The 18,411-nt window shown below is 44.0% G+C and overlaps 1 protein-coding gene across 2 annotated transcripts in view; it reads right to left on the bottom strand.

Annotated features, from left to right (window-relative positions):
- Positions 1–18,411, bottom strand: part of HIBCH (3-hydroxyisobutyryl-CoA hydrolase) — a 787,172-nt gene that overhangs the window by 258,596 nt on the left and 510,165 nt on the right. For both annotated transcript variants that reach the window (XM_075319035.1, XM_075319034.1), the window contains exon 8: positions 4,202–4,347. In XM_075319035.1, the coding sequence (XP_075175150.1) occupies positions 4,202–4,347 (146 nt within the window). The remainder of the gene's footprint in view (positions 1–4,201; positions 4,348–18,411) is intronic.

Below are 18,411 nucleotides of genomic sequence, written 5' to 3' on the forward strand. Positions count from 1 at the left end.
TGCTTTCTCTGGGTAAAAAAATGTTGAAAGAATTCACATACTGCAGATTAAAAAAACGTTACATTTCTCAAATTCAGTCATTAAAGAAAAATCAAACGTTTCAATGATATTTCTACAATTGCAGCATTTTTTTCTGGGTTTTTATCTACAGAAAGGAAGCAGCATTGTACAGTACCAGCAATAGCTATGAATTTTCAGATGCATTTGTTTGTTTGTTTTTTTTCTGACTGAATTTGAGAGCTGCAGTGTTTTTAAAAACTGCAGCAGAACAGTTTTCTCAGCGATTTTGCAGCATTTTTTCCACAATAGAAAATAATAAGAAAGTGAAAAATCGCTGCAATTAACAGTTTTGCTGCGCTTTTGGTAAAACTTTATTAAACAAATACTGTAGACAAAACACACATGTAATCCGCACCAAACCTGTGCTTTGAATGTTTTACTGCAGGCTTTGGTTGCAGAAATAAACACTGCAAAAATGCTGCGTGTGAACAAAGGCTTTGTGTGGATTACTGTTGTATTTATCAACTCTGCAACAGCACTCATTGCTGGTGACTTCTGAATTGTGCAAACCACACCAAAGATTAAATAAGCCTTCAAAGCCTTCAAGGGCTATAGAGGGCTCTATTTGTACCAATTAGTATTATTTGCATATCATATAATACCATGAAGCACATTGCATGGGCTGTCAAGAGTGGAACTAAAATGAAGGGAAAAGGAAAGTCCTGCCGTATGGATTATTCTAGGCCTCTGGTTGATATCGAAGCTATAATGTGGGACCCTTTTGGTCAGGCAGTAGATCACCACAAGGATTAAACAACCTATCGTCAGAAGGATACACCATCATGATCATCAAATGATGCCCAGAATACCACAAAGGATATAAAGCCAAACAAAGTATTCAAAGAGCAAATAAACAGTATTTTAAAGAGCAAATAAACAGTAAATCACAAGGATTAAGTCTCTGCTTCACCTATGGTTCCAGCCAAATCCGTGCTAGCACAGATATGAAACTAGAACAATGCTTAAGATCTTAAGGCTAAGGATGGGTGAACCCCTTGTTGTTCGGCAGCCTCGCCCAAACGTTTTATAAATTTCACGTTCGGGTTCTGATATAACGTGAACCGAACACCGAACTTGGACTTTACAGTTTACAGTTGATGTGATGTGGTGGGGGGGCTATAAAATAAAGAATACAGTTAATAATAAACATTATGATTATACTTACAGGTCTAGCGACGCGTCCTGCAGACTCTGTCTCCCGACGCTACTCCTTCCGAGTCCAATTATCGTTGTGCTGCCCGGTAACCAAGGGACCTTCCGTGATGTCATAGCATGTGACCAGTCACGTGTGAATGTTGCATTATCTCATTGGCTACAGACTGGTCACATGGCTATGACGTCATGCTAGGTCCTGTCAGTGCATCTCGCCGGTACGCGGTGCTCGCTCAAGCATCTCAGTACTCGGCGAGCGCTGTGTACCGGCGAGATGCTCTGGCACATGGTTGGCTCCCTGTCCCTGCATGTCGGCGCTCTTTACAGAGTCAGTCCACATGCAGGGATTGGCTGCCACAGCCGGTGAATCGCAGCGCTGGGAATCAGGTGATCGGAGATCACCATTGCTAAAGTAACCCGCCCGTCAGGTTACTATTGCAACGGTGGCAGCTGTGACGTCACCGCTTACCAACCCACAGCTTCTGCTCACTCATTGAGTGATTACACAGCACGGGGGAGCAGCAGCATTCTTCCTCCCCTGTGCTGTCTGATATAGCAGAGCTGCGTGGGTTGAAGAAGACAGAAGACCAGGATCGTGGAGGAGTGAGAGGGAGTAATAAACATGGGGTCTCTAATTGTGTCAGTGTATTTATTTCTAATAAAGTATTTTTTCTCTGTGTGGTGTCTTTTTTAACCCTTTATTGGAGATTCTTAATGACAGAGTCAAACTTGCCTGACATTAAGAATCTCTGGCTTAATACTAGCTAGTAAAACAAAGCAAGTATTAACCCCTTATTACCCAGCACGCCACCCGACACCAGGGCCTGGTGGAGTTGGATGCAGCGCCAGAAGATGGCGCTTCTATGATAGCGCCATTTTCTTGGGCGGCTGCAGACTGCAATTCACAGCGGGAGGGGGCCAGAAAGCTTGGGCTGCTGATTCCAGTCCCCAGCTGCCTAGTTGTACCTGGCTGGACACAAAAATTGGGCAAAGCCCACGCTGTTTTTCTTTTTTATTATTTCATGAAATTCATGAAATAATTAAAAAAAGGGCTTCCCTATATTTTTGGTTCCCAGCTGGGTACAAATAGGCAGCTGAGGGTTGGGGGCACCCCTTACCTGCCTGCTGTACCTGGCCAGCATACAAAAATATGGCAAAGCCCACGTCATTTTTTTTAGTTTTTTTGCCAGTGAAGGTAACACCAAGCAGTGGGGGTTAGCAGCCAGCAGCTGCTTGGATTACCCTTAGCTAGCAATAGAAAATGCAGCGGGAGCCCACGCACATTTTTTAAATTATTTATTTAACTAAAAAAAAATGGGCACAGACAGTCTATACACAGTGAGAAGCAAAGTGCAAAGTCAACTCTGCTTCATCACTGTGCACAGACACAGTCTATACACAGTGAGAAGCAAAGCGCAATGTCAATTCTGCTTCATCACTGTGCACAGACAGTCTATACTAAGTGAGAAGCAAAGCGCAATGTCAACTCTGCTTCATCACTGTGCACAGACAGTGTCTATACATAGTGAGAAGCACAGAGAGCCATGCCAAGTCTGACATCACTCTGGACAGAGCGATGTAGCAGGCTGACAGTATGGGGATGATTGCACTTGAGTCTCGCACTCCATCACCCTACTCTCAGGACAGGAGCACCTCAGCTACATGGAAATACATGCAGCTGACCCGCTGCCGTCAGGAGATTGTGCACCATGATACGATGACACATGCATCACGGCGCATCAAGACCTATGATGACGTCATACTCATGTAACCAGTCTGTAGCCAATGAGGTAACACAACATTTACACGTGACTGGTCACATGGGTATGACATCACGGTCACGGCAGGTCCTTTTAGCCAGAGGTGCTTAGGGGGGGGGACAGCAATGATCAGACGAACACAGAAGCAGAAGCACTGGGAGATAGAGTCTGCAGGACGTGCTGCAGGACCTGTAAGTATGATCCTAATGTTTTTTTATAACGTGCTTTTTTTTAAACAGCTCCTGGACCCAAACTGTAACACGAACTGTAACACGAACGTCCCAGAAAGCTCGTGTTCGGGGTCGTGTACACGAACACCATGTGTTCGGTACGGACCCCGAACTTTACAGTTCGGGTTCACCCATCCCTACTTGGGGCCCATCACTTTTGCGCTCCTCTCTCATTCCCTCTGGCTGGGAGTGTAATGGCATTAGGGTACCGGACCCATCATGAAAGATTTCCATACCTGCCACCTAATATAGATCAAAAGTTCTCTGCACTCCTGACGGTTATCAACACCTGTCAATCCACAATGTTAACTAAAGTAGATTATTTCATAAAGCAGAAGCCTGGATTGCCTTATTCTACCTATGTACTGTATTTATACAAAAGCACAACTGTGGAATGAATCTCAAAAGTTTGTGCTTTGTAGTCAAATTATGTTTATTGTTATGTTATATATAAAAGCTTAAATATCAAACTAAAGGACTGGTCTGTGGGAGATGATCCCTCCCTGTATGCCCCTTCTGCTCATTATTTTTAAACAAGTTTTCAGTGGATATGGCGCTTCGATATATTTCATGGCTAGCTTTTCATTTGACACAAACGTTTCAGCCTTAAAAGGGAATTTGTCAGGTCTGATAACGTTATTAACCTACAGGTATAGAGTTATCTAGATGCTCAGCCACTGTACAGACAGTGTGGCACCCTGGAGAAAATGTACCTATGCCAGTCAAGAGCCATTGGCTTTCAGTCGTGTAGATGTGCACGGAGAAATTACAGTCACTGCTCGCAGCACGGCCCAGCACTGACTCAGCTCTGAAATGTCATTTTCTACCGGATTCAGTACAGCGTCTGGGCACCTCCATAATACTATTAACCAGCAGATTTACCCTAAATCTATAGGTTAAGAGTGTTATCCAACCTCATGTTGTTCCCTATAACGTTTAATTAAAAAGGTCAATATTTTAATTAAAAAATGTCATTTCGAAAGAAAATATAAATCCCACCTTTTGTGAATGAACAAAATGAGTAGCAATTCCAGCCTTTTGCACGTCCCTTCCCTTTAATCTAAATCCAGTAAGGGCAATATATAAGCCAATCTTTCCTGGAAGACGTGGTAAGAAGTAACCTCCTCCAACATCTGGAAACAGTCCTGCATTACAGAAGAAACAGAAACCATGAGGATACTATACTACATTACAAAGAGCAAAAATAGCTGTACAGGTCAAAAGCAACTATTTATGGAAACAACATGATATATCCTTAGAGCTAGATAAACATTGACATTGCGGTAGTGTGCAGCCCCCGTGCTAGCAGCCAGCGCTGCTCGGATCCGCGCCTGCTGGGGTGGTGGCTCGAGGGCCTCCGGACCCGGGGGTCTCGCGGACACGCTGAATAAATGGGGGGACATAGATGTACGGGCTAGGCCGTAGTAAGTTTGTGACGCCACCCACGGTGTGTGGTGAAGTAGGACACCACCGCTGCTGTTGCAGGGCACCCGGGGGAGATGTTGGCAGCCAGTTGTTAACCCCTCCGTGGGTAGGGATGGTGGCCCCGGGACCCAGTGACTCTGTGCAGGGGATAGCGACCGCAGGGAGTGTTTGTGTACTCACAGTTAATAAACCAAACAAAAAGAAAACCTATAATCAGGAGGATATTCATCCCAGATGTACCTTAAACAAGGTCAAGTTCAGGAATATAACCAAACACAGAGTACTCACAATTATTCCATGAACAAAAATTATAAAAATATATTTTTATTGATTAAAACTAAACACATAATTAAAAACAGACACACATAGACCACAAAATGGAGGGGAGGGCACAAGTGAATGACCAAGGGAGCCAAAATCCTAATGCTGTTAAACTATCAATTCATCAACTTTATATAAACAGTGTTTACATACACGATAAAGTCAAAATAGACAATTATTCAGATGAGTTGAGATACAAATCATAACTGGCAATATATATACATCAGTGTTTAATGTATGCAGTATCAATCTCATAATATATACACAAATACACTACATCCAAGAAATGACATGAGTTTGTTATATAAATCTCCATGTCTGAGGTCACATACAATGCATAGATGTCAATAAATTATTTATAAAGTGATGGCAAATAATACCCCTTAATGTAAACTGCAACAGTGGCAAAATGGAGGAACCACTCACTCATATAAAGTATAGCATTGTTATCCTCTATTTAGATCCCCAAAATAGGTAGAAAATTAGAGGATCACTATCCAACATCAGAAAATCCGCACTAAGATGGAAGTGCAGAGCCAAGACCATAGATATAGTATTGAAGAAATCATCTAACAGCATCAATTTCATCCAGTATAATGGTATTAATACCAAAGCTCAACCAAGGCCAAAAAGAGTTAATAGCCCACCCTCACCAAACACTCCAACGATCGTTTCGCAACCGCTTCGTCAGGGAGTGAGGTGGGTAGGCTCGTGGACATCTTAAATACCTGTATGGCAGCTGTATCTAATGAAAATCCAGAGGACACCATGATTATCGGGCGGCGCGATCCGCGCATGCGCAGAGCCGCAACTCCGTGCCCGGACATCCGCCCACGTCCACCAAGGGCGACAGAGTCGCCGTTGATGACGCAAGCAAGACATCCACACACGGACCGCGGCCCGCGCATGCGCGTCACGCCGCACAGTGTCGACCGCCGCCATCTTAGTAAAGGTATGCTAGGCATATCGCAGCCATACATATCAGGAGGAGGGGAAATAAAAGCGCAATAGCTAAGATGGTATTTATTAATGGTATATCTATCACATATCTCCCCTACTCCGATAGTTGGTATTGCGGAGTGGCCACAAAAGTGCACAGATCATAATCGTGTGTACACAAATATTATATTTGGACTCATGTGTAAGTTTACATCATTAATAACGTCAATATCAGGAATAAAGATGACCGCACATAAAAATCCATAACCATATGCATGATGACAGATGTATATGCACAAGTTTTTAATTTAAATATAGCATGGATCAAAATCCTGTCAAAGCCACCTATATAATATATGTGGTAACTATCACAAGCATATGAGTTGTAATCATACATATACAGATGTCATAGCTGGACTCATGTATCCAAATCTATCATCATTGATATCAAAATATCAGCATACATGCCAGAAACCCATAATGTCCATACCTAAAACCATGACCATATGGTAATGATATATTTCTGAAATCAGATTTCTTGGGCATAAGCCATCAGCTTACACACATAATATCAAAATTACTTTTTCGGACCACCTCACAGGACCAATGTGATACAAAACCCACAAACCTTACCAACCTACAAAAATGAAAAGATCTATGGAGGTGGAGTCAAGAAAGACTATATCAATAAAATACCACAATAAAGAGATGGCGAAGACAAAGAGACCCAGAGAGACAAACCTACAAACAAATATATATATGGATGGACAGAGCATTCTTATAAGAAACTTGAGAAACCCCACTGGTCATTAAGACCCCTCGGTTTCATGCACTTCAAAAGTGTAATCCACCTACATTCTAACTGACTGAGTTTTTTGAAAAGATCTCCTCTCCTGTTCCCTGGATAAATCCGATCTATCCCACTGAACCTTAATAAATGTGACTGTCCTAGATGGAAATCCCTAAAGTGTCGAGCAAGGGGTTTAAGTTTTGCAATCACAAAAACCTGGTCTGCTGGAACCTTCTCTGCTGCCCTTATATCTCTAATGTGTTCCTGTATGCGAACCCGAAGTTCTCTTGTAGTCATACCTACATATTGTAGGTTGCATGGACATTTGGCCACATATATGACCATTGATGTTCTACAATTAATAAAATGCAATATTTTGTATTCACGTTCTTTGTTTGAATCTGAAAATGTATTAGTCTTAGAGATATAATGGCAAGCAGTACAGCTCCCACAGGGCCAGCAACCCCATTTCGGGCCCTTAGACCCAAATAAAAAATTAGTAGGTGAGGACGGTACATGATGGCTATGGACTAACAAGTCCCTAAGGGTTTTTCCCCGTTTGGCAACAAAGTAGGGTTTCTCTGTGACAAAATCAGATAGCGATGGATCTTCTCTTAAAATAGGCCATGACTTAATTATTGCACTAGTAAGCTCTCGCCACCTGGATTGATAGTTAGAAATGAACCGAGTAATGTCCTTTGATTCTTTTTGCTTCTTGGAGTATAGTAGCGAGTGTCTTCCAATACTTTTTGAAACTTGATACGCGCTATCAATGTTATCCCTCCGGTAGCCACGTTGTGAGAATCTCTTTCTAAGCTCTTCTGCTTGGAGTTCAAAATCTTCATCCCTATCACAAATCCGCCTGGCGCGGATAAATTGTCCCTTAGGGATAGCTCGAATGACATGGGAAGGGTGGGCAGATCGTGCATGTAAAAGAGAATTCACACTAGTGTCTTTGCGAAACACAGTGGTATGAAGATGACCCTCCACGTCGGTTGTAATATGTAGATCTAAAAAATCGATAGCTGTTTGACTGACGTGATGTGATAACTTGATGTTCCAAGAGTTCGTATTCAGATGATGAAGGAATTGGTCCAGGAGAGATCTCGTACCCTGCCAAATAAATAGCACGTCGTCAATGTAACGAATCCATAATACCACCGACGCACAAAAATCATCATTATTTTGGATGAATTCTCTTTCCCATAGTCCCAGAAAGAGATTGGCGTAGCATGGGGCACAAGATCTTTTCATTTTTGTAGGTTGGTAAGGTTTGTGGGTTTTGTATCACATTGGTCCCGTGAGGTGGTCCGAAAAAGTAATTTTGATATTATGTGTGTAAGCTGATGGCTTATGCCCAAGAAATCTGATTTCAGAAATATATCATTACCATATGGTCATGGTTTTAGGTATGGACATTATGGGTTTCTGGCATGTATGCTGATATTTTGATATCAATGATGATAGATTTGGATACATGAGTCCAGCTATGACATCTGTATATGTATGATTACAACTCATATGCTTGTGATAGTTACCACATATATTATATAGGTGGCTTTGACAGGATTTTGATCCATGCTATATTTAAATTAAAAACTTGTGCATATACATCTGTCATCATGCATATGGTTATGGATTTTTATGTGCGGTCATCTTTATTCCTGATATTGACGTTATTAATGATGTAAACTTACACATGAGTCCAAATATAATATTTGTGTACACACGATTATGATCTGTGCACTTTTGTGGCCACTCCGCAATACCAACTATCGGAGTAGGGGAGATATGTGATAGATATACCATTAATAAATACCATCTTAGCTATTGCGCTTTTATTTCCCCTCCTCCTGATATGTTTGGCTGCGATATGCCTAGCATACCTTTACTAAGATGGCGGCGGTCGACACTGTGCGGCGTGACGCGCATGCGCGGGCCGCGGTCCGTGTGTGGATGTCTTGCTTGCGTCATCAACGGCGACTCTGTCGCCCTTGGTGGACGTGGGCGGATGTCCGGGCACGGAGTTGCGGCTCTGCGCATGCGCGGATCGCGCCGCCCGATAATCATGGTGTCCTCTGGATTTTCATTAGATACAGCTGCCATACAGGTATTTAAGATGTCCACGAGCCTACCCACCTCACTCCCTGACGAAGCGGTTGCGAAACGATCGTTGGAGTGTTTGGTGAGGGTGGGCTATTAACTCTTTTTGGCCTTGGTTGAGCTTTGGTATTAATACCATTATACTGGATGAAATTGATGCTGTTAGATGATTTCTTCAATACTATATCTATGGTCTTGTGATAGGGATGAAGATTTTGAACTCCAAGCAGAAGAGCTTAGAAAGAGATTCTCACAACGTGGCTACCGGAGGGATAACATTGATAGCGCGTATCAAGTTTCAAAAAGTATTGGAAGACACTCGCTACTATACTCCAAGAAGCAAAAAGAATCAAAGGACATTACTCGGTTCATTTCTAACTATCAATCCAGGTGGCGAGAGCTTACTAGTGCAATAATTAAGTCATGGCCTATTTTAAGAGAAGATCCATCGCTATCTGATTTTGTCACAGAGAAACCCTACTTTGTTGCCAAACGGGGAAAAACCCTTAGGGACTTGTTAGTCCATAGCCATCATGTACCGTCCTCACCTACTAATTTTTTATTTGGGTCTAAGGGCCCGAAATGGGGTTGCTGGCCCTGTGGGAGCTGTACTGCTTGCCATTATCTCTAAGACTAATACATTTTCAGATTCAAACAAAGAACGTGAATACAAAATATTGCATTTTATTAATTGTAGAACATCAATGGTCATATATGTGGCCAAATGTCCATGCAACCTACAATATGTAGGTATGACTACAAGAGAACTTCGGGTTCGCATACAGGAACACATTAGAGATATAAGGGCAGCAGAGAAGGTTCCAGCAGACCAGGTTTTTGTGATTGCAAAACTTAAACCCCTTGCTCGACACTTTAGGGATTTCCATCTAGGACAGTCACATTTATTAAGGTTCAGTGGGATAGATCGGATTTATCCAGGGAACAGGAGAGGAGATCTTTTCAAAAAACTCAGTCAGTTAGAATGTAGGTGGATTACACTTTTGAAGTGCATGAAACCGAGGGGTCTTAATGACCAGTGGGGTTTCTCAAGTTTCTTATAAGAATGCTCTGTCCATCCATATATATATTTGTTTGTAGGTTTGTCTCTCTGGGTCTCTTTGTCTTCGCCATCTCTTTATTGTGGTATTTTATTGATATAGTCTTTCTTGACTCCACCTCCATAGATCTTTTCATTTTTGTAGGTTGGTAAGGTTTGTGAGTTTTGTATCACATTGGTCCTGTGAGGTGGTCCGAAAAAGTAATTTTGATATTATGTGTGTAAGCTGATGGCTTATGCCCAAGAAATCTGATTTCAGAAATATATCATTACCATATGGTCATGGTTTTAGGTATGGACATTATGGGTTTCTGGCATGTATGCTGATATTTTGATATCAATGATGATAGATTTGGATACATGAGTCCAGCTATGACATCTGTATATGTATGATTACAACTCATATGCTTGTGATAGTTACCACATATATTATATAGGTGGCTTTGACAGGATTTTGATCCATGCTATATTTAAATTAAAAACTTGTGCATATACATCTGTCATCATGCATATGGTTATGGATTTTTATGTGCGGTCATCTTTATTCCTGATATTGACGTTATTAATGATGTAAACTTACACATGAGTCCAAATATAATATTTGTGTACACACGATTATGATCTGTGCACTTTTGTGGCCACTCCGCAATACCAACTATCGGAGTAGGGGAGATATGTGATAGATATACCATTAATAAATACCATCTTAGCTATTGCGCTTTTATTTCCCCTCCTCCTGATATGTTTGGCTGCGATATGCCTAGCATACCTTTACTAAGATGGCGGCGGTCGACACTGTGCGGCGTGACGCGCATGCGCGGGCCGCGGTCCGTGTGTGGATGTCTTGCTTGCGTCATCAACGGCGACTCTGTCGCCCTTGGTGGACGTGGGCGGATGTCCGGGCACGGAGTTGCGGCTCTGCGCATGCGCGGATCGCGCCGCCCGATAATCATGGTGTCCTCTGGATTTTCATTAGATACAGCTGCCATACAGGTATTTAAGATGTCCACGAGCCTACCCACCTCACTCCCTGACGAAGCGGTTGCGAAACGATCGTTGGAGTGTTTGGTGAGGGTGGGCTATTAACTCTTTTTGGCCTTGGTTGAGCTTTGGTATTAATACCATTATACTGGATGAAATTGATGCTGTTAGATGATTTCTTCAATACTATATCTATGGTCTTGGCTCTGCACTTCCATCTTAGTGCGGATTTTCTGATGTTGGATAGTGATCCTCTAATTTTCTACCTATTTTGGGGATCTAAATAGAGGATAACAATGCTATACTTTATATGAGTGAGTGGTTCCTCCATTTTGCCACTGTTGCAGTTTACATTAAGGGGTATTATTTGCCATCACTTTATAAATAATTTATTGACATCTATGCATTGTATGTGACCTCAGACATGGAGATTTATATAACAAACTCATGTCATTTCTTGGATGTAGTGTATTTGTGTATATATTATGAGATTGATACTGCATACATTAAACACTGATGTATATATATTGCCAGTTATGATTTGTATCTCAACTCATCTGAATAATTGTCTATTTTGACTTTATCGTGTATGTAAACACTGTTTATATAAAGTTGATGAATTGATAGTTTAACAGCATTAGGATTTTGGCTCCCTTGGTCATTCACTTGTGCCCTCCCCTCCATTTTGTGGTCTATGTGTGTCTGTTTTTAATTATGTGTTTAGTTTTAATCAATAAAAATATATTTTTATAATTTTTGTTCATGGAATAATTGTGAGTACTCTAATAAACCAAACAAGTCTCTGGTAAACAAAGGTGATGGTGGCCGGTGCCGCGGCCGGTTGCATTCATGTCCCCCCACCAGGCTGGTGGTCTATATCCTTTTCTCTGCACTGTTTTGTGTAAGGTGGACTTCCTAGCGTGAAACTCAGGAGTCCGCTCCCGGCTGGATGTGGCCTAAGGAGCCGTGCCCGCAGATGCTGGCACGTGGGATCTATGGACCCTGGCGGTGACCTCTTATCCCTATCAGTGGGCTGTTGTCTTCTATGAGGGACTTTGGGTGGGACAGGACCTCTAGTCCTGGCCTCAATCGGTGAATTAACCAGTCCGCTTGGTTCCGGTTCTGGCTTCAGGGTCAGAGTACCCCACTTTGTGCTACTGTTTCCGGGTCGGTTCCCCGTGTTGGTACCGGCAGGCTACAACCCTGTCCCGGTCCACCTCGGTTCTGCCGAGCCGTCTTCCCGTCTCCTGCTGACGGAGACCACCATCTGCCTCCTAGCCAGTGGCACCAGGGCTCCTACCCGGGTACCGTTCAACTTGAACTTTCCTGCGGGAGCTACACTTCGCTCCAGCCCACAATCCTCTCCAAACTGAGCCACAAAACTAATCTGTTTGTTTTCCCGCCCCGGGCTGTCTGGACCCCTGGGTGGGCGTGTCCCAACCGCCTGGTCACGCCCACTGGTGTGTCTATCTTTCCCTAAGGGGGGGTGACTAGGACTTCTGGTTGGCTGTGTGTTTCCTAGTGGGGGAGGGTGTTATGCGGGGGCCTATTTGTGACTACCTGGTTTTCCCAGGGTGTCACAGTAGCACCATAAGAAACTAAAATGATTCAGTCTAAAAGAACTGCAAAACGTTTCTCAGAAATGAGCGGTCGGTCAAAAGAGGACAGAAAGAAAGACTGCAGCAGCATTCCTCAACTTGAAGGTTCTCTACACTTATGTTTTCTGTAAAAGGGAACCTGTCAGTAGGATTTTGCTATTTAATCTGAGAGCAGCATGATGTAGTGATGTATGTGCAGAGCGACTAATTCCAGGATGTGTCACTTGCTCAGAAGCTTGCTGTATTTTCAATACGTCCAATCTGGACTAGGTGTCACAAAACAGTCCAGCTAATCTGTATAACCCTACCCATACCACAGATTGGCACATGGTAACCATGTACAGTGTACACAGGAAGCAGCCAATCAGGGGTGTGGGCGGGGTTAAACAACTCAACATTCTGGCCAATGCTACATCTGCAGCAGAGAATACAAGGATGATATCAAAACTGCACAAAGCAGTCCAGTAAATGGTACATCACTGAAACTAGTGTTTCTGCCCCTACATCATTCTGCTCTCAGATTACATAGCAAAAACCTGCTGACATATTCCCTTAGATTGAAGCAAGTGCAAACACCGACAAAGAAATAAGCACAATATGATATTATGAAAATATATAGTTTCTAAAGCTAGTTTCAGTATCACCACAAAAAAGTTTACTACCATTAGAGTGAAATCAACATTTTCAGTCATTTCAGATTTTAATTTCAAAAGTTTTCATTATTTTTGTCTTAAAGGGGTAGTTCCCTCACATAAAACTTTCTTCTTTGAGCTGCAATATTTATAAAAAATTAGAACAACAAACAAAAAAAAACTGTATTAATTACCCTCCCCCGGGTCCAGTGTCAAATGTCTGCCACTGCCCCAGTCTATGTTGTTTGCCTGCTGTGCAGAGGTCACATTGATGGCTCTACAGGTAATCAGTAAGCTCAGGAGTTTTTTCAGTCTCACAGAAAGTGACCTTGAGTCCAGTGATTGGCTGCAGCACTGCCGACATTACATCAGTGCTGCAGACAAACAACAAATACCAGGGCAGCGATAGGCAGCAAGTAATTGCTTCACTTGTTTTTTATGACTATAATAGCTGAAGTACCCGACACTGCCCGGGATAGTAACCAAGTTTCGCTCTCTGTCTCTCAGCCACTCTCTGCTCACCCTCTCACAACTGAAATCATATTAACTGACACATAAGCTTCTTATACTAAGAATGTATCCTAATGGACTTAATGAACAGCTCAATTATGGCTGCTTTTTGTAAAGTCGGTCCATGATAAGGTCGTGCCTGCAAATTCTAGGCCATTGATAATTTGTTACCCCATTATGGAACATGTCTAAAAATCCCATTGATCCATATGGATAATTGTTTTTTAAAAAATTGCCTGTGAGCCAATAAACATGATAGAGGCTCCATCATTTGAAAAAATGAATAGTGTGTATATGTCCTGAATAATGATTTTTGGAAGATAAATTTAGTTGAATATGCCCATAATGTATAATGAAGAGAAAATTGTCCATGAAGGGGTTAAAATTGCTGGACACAATTTATAATGACAAAATAGGATCTTCATATATCTTTACTTTATTAAGATAAGTATTTAAATAGCTTTGGTATGCTCTGATCTTGTGTGACACAATGGTGTAACCTACAGTTTAGGAGCGGAGCGTGTGACGCGCAGTAAGAGGATTCAACCTTGGGTGAAATGTGGTCAGATGATGAGTCACTTTTATGAGCATGCGCATAAGAATGACCAGCGAACTAAATGCCTCCTATGTGTGGCGCGGTCACATGGTGCATGACATGCACGGACATGCGCGCCAGAGCTAATAGCGAATCTGAGCTTCCTGTATGACACGCAAATACAGGGGGCGGTCATGGCATGCATGTCAATCTGGGATGTGGGCGGAGTCTATGGCACTAACCATTCTGGTTGGCTCAGAGGTAACACCTGATCCCAGACCTCCAGGAAGCAGGAAAGGGTGGATACCCATGGGGGCTTATAGAGGCAATGTTAATGGACTCCGATAGCACGCTAGCTATGGTGAAGAGTCTTCACGCACTGTAATCAGCTGATATTATGTATGTAGGCTTTTCCTTTGGTAATCCGATTCAGAGTGTATTGAGTGGGTCTGATTATAGGAAGTTTTGTATATCTGTTTCCCCTTAGAAAACAGTCATGTGATCGCTTATCTTTTAAGGAACAGCTATCTGGTATGTTAGTAGTCCTATTTATAGAGGCACTAGGGGGGATCAGATTTAGTGAAATCCTAACTGAAAATTGTATTTTTAGGACCTGAACCACGCTTATCACTTAAGTAAACTTTTAAATATCAGACCTTGTGATCAGTTTCTTTCAAGGAATATACATTGGGTAAGTTATAGATTCGATTTGCAGAGACACTGGTTAGTATTTGATTTCATAGACTTTTAACCATAAGTGGTCTGTTTTAAGATCCTAGTGTGCTGTGCCTGCATCATTAAAGTACCCCAAAGTATCAGATTGTCTATGGACAGATCAATAATCAAGATATTGGTATGAATATGCAATAGGGTGCTCTTTTTTTCAGGTGATGGTTCTCTTATAAGCAAAACACTGGTATCCTCTGGTGTGTGTGATCAAGTCACAACACAGTGGTTCTATAGAGATATTGGGGTATTGCAATTATGGACTGATAGTAGTATTTTAATTTTACAGGTGGGAATATGGTAAACCCCGAACTTTTGTGACTCTTCGAAGGGTGATAAATATGGAGAGCGTTACAGGTCCCAACCACCTCATGTGAAACCAAACTGTGTGTCTAACATCATACCACTTGTAACTGTTCTGCTAAGAACTGACATAGCCAGAGGATATTAGAACCAGTGTTAGGGGTCGTTTAGGTTTAAACGACCCCTAATGAACCTCCCGTGGGGAGGAGAAATGCATTGGGTTGAGTAGGGGTATAAGTCAGCAGGATTGCAACCTGATTAAACGGTGTACCTAATGAATTGATACTTAATGGTACCCTAATTAGATCCTGAGATACAAAGATACATAATCTAATTTTGCTAAGACTTGGACCATTGACTGTTGACCATGAACGGATAGGAGCCAATTAGATATGTCAGGCTCCCTATATTACAAATACAATTGTGACACATTATAATATATATATCTGTTTAGATGCCAAGATAATTGTAGAGGGGTACCATTCATGTATATGTTTTTTTGGCGTACTATTTAAGGTGGGAGTTGAATTTTTAATTTTAATAATAAAGTGTTTTGTATTTTTATGTCACTTTTTGAAATAAAAAAAATCTTTTAAAACTAGAAGCCTTTATATAGTCTGTGACAATTTCATATGTGGCTTCCAGTAACTAGTAAATTGTGAGAGACCTTCGTTGCCTATAGCAACAAATCAGAGCTCCTATTAATTGACCGTAGCAAAATAAAAGCTGAGCTGTGATTGGTTGCTATAGACTACCTGACAAATAAACCCTTCATGACTTTTATCATACTAGTATGTCAAAGTCGCATGATTCCATACAGATGATTAACTGATTTAATCTAACAGTTGTTGGTGGATTGGAGCACTGCCCATTGATATTAACCACCGCTGTCAACTTCTGACAGTGGAATTTAATATGTACTAGCATAGGACTAAGTCATTCCTCCTGCTCATCGGCAGCCCCATGATGTGATTGCAGCGTGCCAATGGGTTGCTATGAGAGCCAGGGATCTGCTGATGACCCTTTTGCCTGTCATTATGAAACTCCTGTGATGCTGTGCATGGCATGCGTTCATATAAGATCGTGATTTGTGCTATACACACCAGTGCAACAGCACTGCTATGTACAGCACAAGGGATCGGATGATGGCAGTTTCAAGTCCCCTAAGGGGACTATTAAATACAATAAAAAAAATGTAAAGAAACATTTTTAAAAATGTGAAGAAAAAAATACAAACTTTCAAATCACCCCCCTTTTGCCCCATTAAAAAAAAACAATTTTAAAAAATAAACAAATTTGGTATTGCTGCACTCATACACGTTTGCTCTATCAAAATATAAAATAAATTAATCCAATCGATAAACACCGTAAAGAAGGGCAGTGAGCCCCATAGGGGTGAATGGACCCCATGACGATCGGGAGGGTGCAAGGTTAGGAAAGGGTTAATGGGTTTGCATGGGATGGGGGGATATGTGGGAGTACAGGATTGGTAGAAGGGAGCTGTAAGGGGATTGGGGGGGAGCAAGGAAGGGGTGGGGTGTTGTGAGAGGTATAAGAGAGGGGGGTGTACTGATCACCTCCCCTTTCGTCGCTTGATCTTTGTGTCCCAGGACGTAGTGCTGCCCCTGCCATGGCTGCCCTTGCTGAACTGCTGGAGATGGTGCAGGGGGCCTCCGAGGTAGTAGGAGTGGATGCCCGTAGGGCAGCAGCTGGCAGCGGTCTGTGGGGCTGGAGCGGCGCCGCCTGCTGTTCCAGCGCCCGGGCCGTTGCTACGTGCTCGGCGGGCGCGACCGCCGGAGCGCTACTCCCCCAGCTGGAGGGGGAGAATAAGATCAAGGAGCCCCTGCGGGGACCCTCCGGAGCAGCGGCGGAGCCCTTCAACTCACCTAGGGGATCAGCCGGCCACCGGGAGGAATCCGCGTCGGAGATCCCGTGGGTCGGGGGTGGGCGGAGCCTCGGCGAGGCCTACTTCCGGTCCGCGGCCTGCGCAGCACCAGACCGGAGCATGGATGACGGCAGCCCCCAGTGATGTGCCGGCTGGGGGTGGCGCTCGGCGTGCCGGATTGCCGGAGGAGACTCCCTGCAGGCCGCAGGGGAGAGCTACAGGACGGAGGACGGGAGCGGATGCGAGTGGCGAGGTCAGGAGATCGGAGGAGGGGTACGGTGGCCCGCAGGCACAGAGGAGATCGGTAGTCACGGTCCCCCCCGGCGAGGAGCGTGCTGGGGGAGGGTCCCGGCGAGGAGCAAGCTCGGCACGGCCTTCCGGCAGTCGGCAGGGAGGGAGCCCACTGAGAACGACAGGAGAAGTGGCGGCGCAGCAGGATATCACGATTACAGCGAGAAAAGACGGCGGCAGGGCGCCACGGCGGGAGAAAAGGAAGAGGTCAAGCAGGAGTCGCCCGGACGAGCAGGGTGCGGTGACCGTGGGGGTCGACGGCCGCCAGGTGCGGGCTGTCCCCTCGCTGGTCCCCCCTGAGGATTTCGGCAGCGCATCAGAATCCAGCGAGGAAGAAGTAGCAGCGGCGGGTCGGACGGAGCGGCAGCAGGAAGATCGTGGCACGGCTGTTCCGGCGTCGGCTCAACGGCAGCCTGGTGAGCAGACAACAGAAATGTTTCATGCTGTGGGTAGCGCGGGCGGGGGCGGGGGTTCCGTCGCGGGATACATTGTGCTGGGGGCGAGTGCGGTCGGGCAGTCTGGTTTACCGGGTCCGGAGTTTTGGGGGCAGCTTTTGGGGGTGTTGCAGGGGTTGTCTGCGGAACGGGTTAGTCGGACTGGGCCTGGGGCTCCGGTGGGGGCGTGGGTGGGCCCCACGGAGGTGGTGCGGACAGAAGCGCCGGTGCGCAAGGTTGCGGCGGGGGACCCGACCTCGGCGGCAGGTACGGGACAGGAGGCTGGTGGGGCGGCTTCCGTGGGTGCGAGTAAGGAGGCGGAAAAGGAAAAAGAAAAGGAGGATGAGGTTGTGCGTTTGGATGATAGGGCACGGAGTGAAATTTATGTGTGTTTTGAAGGTCAGTTAGGGGTTCATTTGAAAAAGGAGGTGAGGGAAAAGATATGGAAAGGGGAGTATGTGGAAATTTTTTCCCTGCTTGCCTTGGAAAAGTTTAATTTGGATAAGGTAAAACCCAGTGATACAAAAAAGGAAAAGGAGGATGAGGAAAAACGGAGGTATAGGTTGATCCCGAGGACGTTTACTAACTGGCTACAGGCCTTTGCGATCTTAGCCAGTGTGATCGGGGAAAAGGAGCCGGAGCATTGTTCCGCCCTATTTGGATATATGGACGCGATAGG

This window comes from Anomaloglossus baeobatrachus, chromosome 7 (genome assembly GCF_048569485.1).
Source record: "Anomaloglossus baeobatrachus isolate aAnoBae1 chromosome 7, aAnoBae1.hap1, whole genome shotgun sequence".
Lineage (NCBI taxonomy): Eukaryota > Metazoa > Chordata > Amphibia > Anura > Aromobatidae > Anomaloglossus > Anomaloglossus baeobatrachus.